This window comes from Musa acuminata, chromosome BXJ1-2 (assembly GCF_036884655.1).
Source record: "Musa acuminata AAA Group cultivar baxijiao chromosome BXJ1-2, Cavendish_Baxijiao_AAA, whole genome shotgun sequence".
Classification (NCBI taxonomy): domain Eukaryota; kingdom Viridiplantae; phylum Streptophyta; class Magnoliopsida; order Zingiberales; family Musaceae; genus Musa; species Musa acuminata.
The window spans coordinates 14,057,226-14,060,397 of record NC_088328.1 but is presented as its reverse complement, the minus strand read 5'-3'; the positions used below and the strand labels follow the sequence as shown (position 1 = coordinate 14,060,397).

The 3,172-nt window shown below is 46.2% G+C and overlaps 1 protein-coding gene across 1 annotated transcript; it reads right to left on the bottom strand.

Annotated features, from left to right (window-relative positions):
* Positions 1-1,369: 1,369 nt before the first annotated feature.
* Positions 1,370-2,869, bottom strand: LOC135612250 (uncharacterized protein At4g19900-like). Its single transcript, XM_065108311.1, has one exon. It carries the CDS (start codon positions 2,804-2,806, stop codon positions 1,466-1,468), a length of 1,341 nt encoding a protein of 446 aa, XP_064964383.1. The 5' UTR covers positions 2,807-2,869; the 3' UTR covers positions 1,370-1,465.
* Positions 2,870-3,172: the final 303 nt, after the last annotated feature.

Genomic DNA, 3,172 nt, shown 5'->3' with positions numbered 1-3,172 from the left:
TTTATATTTATAACTGATGAATCTACAATTATGATTATATTTATAATTGATGAATCTATAATTATGCCTCAAGAGTTTCATATTCCTAACTTATCTTGTCATTAAGTTAGAAACTTTATATTTATCTTTGAAGTGTAAAAGGAAACTTTATTCCAATGAGGGAACATAACCCTATTTATATTATGAATCTACAATTATGATTATATTTATAATTGATGAATCTATAATTATGCTTCAAAAGTTTCATATTCCTAACTTATCTTGTGTTAGAAATATGATTGATGGTAATTATTTCATATTCATAACATATCTCGTCATAATTGATGAATATGTAATTATGCTTGAGTTTCATATTCTTAACTGGTTTCGTCATTAAATTTTATAATTAATTTTTATAATAATTATATTTCTTAGTTAAATAATTTTATTTTAATTAGATTATTTTAATTTTGACTAATCAAAAATAATAACTTAAACACATTTAATTATGACCCTTAAAAGTGTAATAGTGCAGCGCAGCTACCTGCTTTACGATTACTGTAAGGACTCCACCGGGAACCCTTTTATCACGCCGGAATGGACTCCACGAAGCACCCTACTCTCACGCCGGAATAACGAAGCTGTGAATGCCCAGTTGTGCTATGGTTTGTTTGCTGCTACAAGGATGAGCCACCGCTACTGCTGTGCGTTGTAGAAGTTGAAGCGTTTGTCTTTGATTCTATAATTAAATACATGGGTTTGTGCTTTGGTTTTCTGTTCGCATCTTCTTCTTCTTCTTCTTCTTTCTCTTTTGAATCGTTTGGCTTTCCTTTATCCTCGAGTATCGTCTATCACGGGCCTGGAAATCTCGACAAGCTTCCAGTTGGTCCAACTCCGTTGTTGGCTCAGGTCGGGTTTCGGACCATCCGTTTGCTGGAATGTCGTCGAACCATCCGTTTAACTTTAACCCGACTTGGCGTATCTTCTTCGGGTTCAGATATGCACCACTGTTTGATTAGGTCGAATTCGGATCACAGTCCACGTTAACATGGTGAAAGCCCACGCCGCGGTTCACCACGTAGCTAGCTAGCTAGCTAGCTATGATGATCGTCGTCGCACGAACCTCGAAGCGTGACGACGCACGTCCCTCCCCTCATCTTTCTACCGGAGTCTGTAACTGCTGTGAACGAGTTCCTCCCTCAGTAGTGACTGACATAAAGACATGCCGATTTACTACTAGTAGAACTACTACTTACCTTTTGGATTGCAACCTCCTTTTACCCCCAATTGCTAAACCGATCAAAAGAAATCACAACCTGTATCATCCAAACAAATAAAATAACGAGCATTCCGTTCTGCAACAAAAGCATGGGCTTAGTTGGTCCAGTAACTCAGAAGCAAAGAACAAAGTCCACCATTACTTCGTTTTTCTACTACTCTCTCAAAGCTTTTCAAACAAATAAGACGACAATGCAGGAATCTCTTCCTACTCTTTATGGACGAGAGACGATGAGAGATTGCAGATAACGCAAGAATCCAACATTATTCTGCTGATGACGCTGCCTTCCTCAACCTTGATCCTGCTGCTCTGCTTGTTCCAAAGATGGAGAGAGTAGCTCGCTCCTCGAATCCAACCCAAGTTTTCAGAAATCCATCTCGAATGACTCTGGTTTCGTGGCCCCGAGAACAGCGTCGATATCTTATTCCAGCCTACCGGGTAGAACGCCGGCGGTGGCAGCACACTGAAACTGTAACCAGGCTTTCCCCTAATCCTCGCCGCCACCCTCGAGACAAGGTAAGGCCCATTGTGACCCCATTTGTTTCCGTCGAAGGTCATCGCGAACTCCTGCAAGAACTTATAAAGCAGGGGATGCCTCCTGTCGAATACCATCACGGCATTGTTCAGCCGAGTCCAGTTGCCTGTCTCTGCGTCCACGGCCTGTGCTCCGATGGTGTTCCTGAGACCGCCGAAGCCTTTGAGGATTATGACATCGGTGTCGACGTAAACACCGCCGTACTTGTACAAGACGGCGAGGCGGAGCAAGTTTGAGAGGTTTTGGCCGAGGGGGACCTCTCCGGGGCTGACTTCCCTTCGTCGGAGCCGATGGAACCAGGGCGCAGCCGGCGTTCTCTTCAGGAGGTGGGTGAAGTCCGGGGAGACCGCCGCCACGCGAAACCCCCGCTCGACGAACGGTTTGAGAAGCAGAGATCCAAGGGTCGAGTCCATGGTGTTGGAGACGATAAGCAAGCAGGCATGTGGGTGGGACTTGAATAGGCTCTCGACGGAGAACAACTCCCGCGGGCCGAACGCCTCCAAGGAGGAGATCCAGGCCATGAAGAAGCGATCTTTACAAGGAGGCCCCGATCTGTGTCCACGGAAGAAATCATCGGTTCGCTTGGCGAACGTTCTCGACTTAGCATTGGTTTGCAGGATCTTGAGGAGAAGGTTGCCCCTCTGCTTCGAGGTGGGAGCTCTGCGAGTGGTAGCCGGGGACGCGGGCGGAGTACGGCCGTCGACGGAGTCGGAGTAAAAGCGGGAGCTCACGTAAGTTTTCCCGTTACGGTGGCCGGATTCTCCGCCGAGAAAGCGCAAAGGAGGCGCTTTTGCTATCGGGGCGCCGAGGTTAGGAAAGGAGCGGTTCCAGGCGAGGCGGCAAATGAGGCTGAGGCAGTTGCATTCCAGGAGAAAGAGGAGAGCGAGGGCGAACAAGAGTAAGAGGAGGAGGGGAAGAGGCCTCGTCCGCCATGCCATTGTGGCGGAACAACACGTCCATCCGCTCCGGTTTCTTGAACTACCTCTGCGTCGCTGCTGTCCCACCGAACGCATGGTTTGCCTTCTTCACCTTCCGGTGAAAAGAAACATGTTGTTCGTTTCTCTCTCAATACAGAGTATTGCCCATCTCTATGCGTGGGCTAGCCTCATCGTGTGTCCTACTCCACGCAAGTGATACTTTTGGGGTTTGATAAGAACAATTAAGGTTAGTGTGGGAACCCGCGACACTTTTGCGGTCCGACGAAGATTGTTAGGACTGGCGTAGATGCCCATACATACCCATGTGGTGGTATAAAACAGGAGAAGATGATGGGTTTGATGAAGGTTTTTTCACATGGTTAGGAGCATCTATAGAAATTTTTCAAAGTAGGGGAAGAACTCTCCTAAAATATCCCAAACTTGGGATTTTTTTTTAAAATT

Coding starts and splice junctions, on each gene's coding strand:
- LOC135612250 (XM_065108311.1), bottom strand. CDS start 2,806: ATGCGTTCGGTGGGACAGCAGCGACGCAGAGGTAGTTCAAGAAACCGG.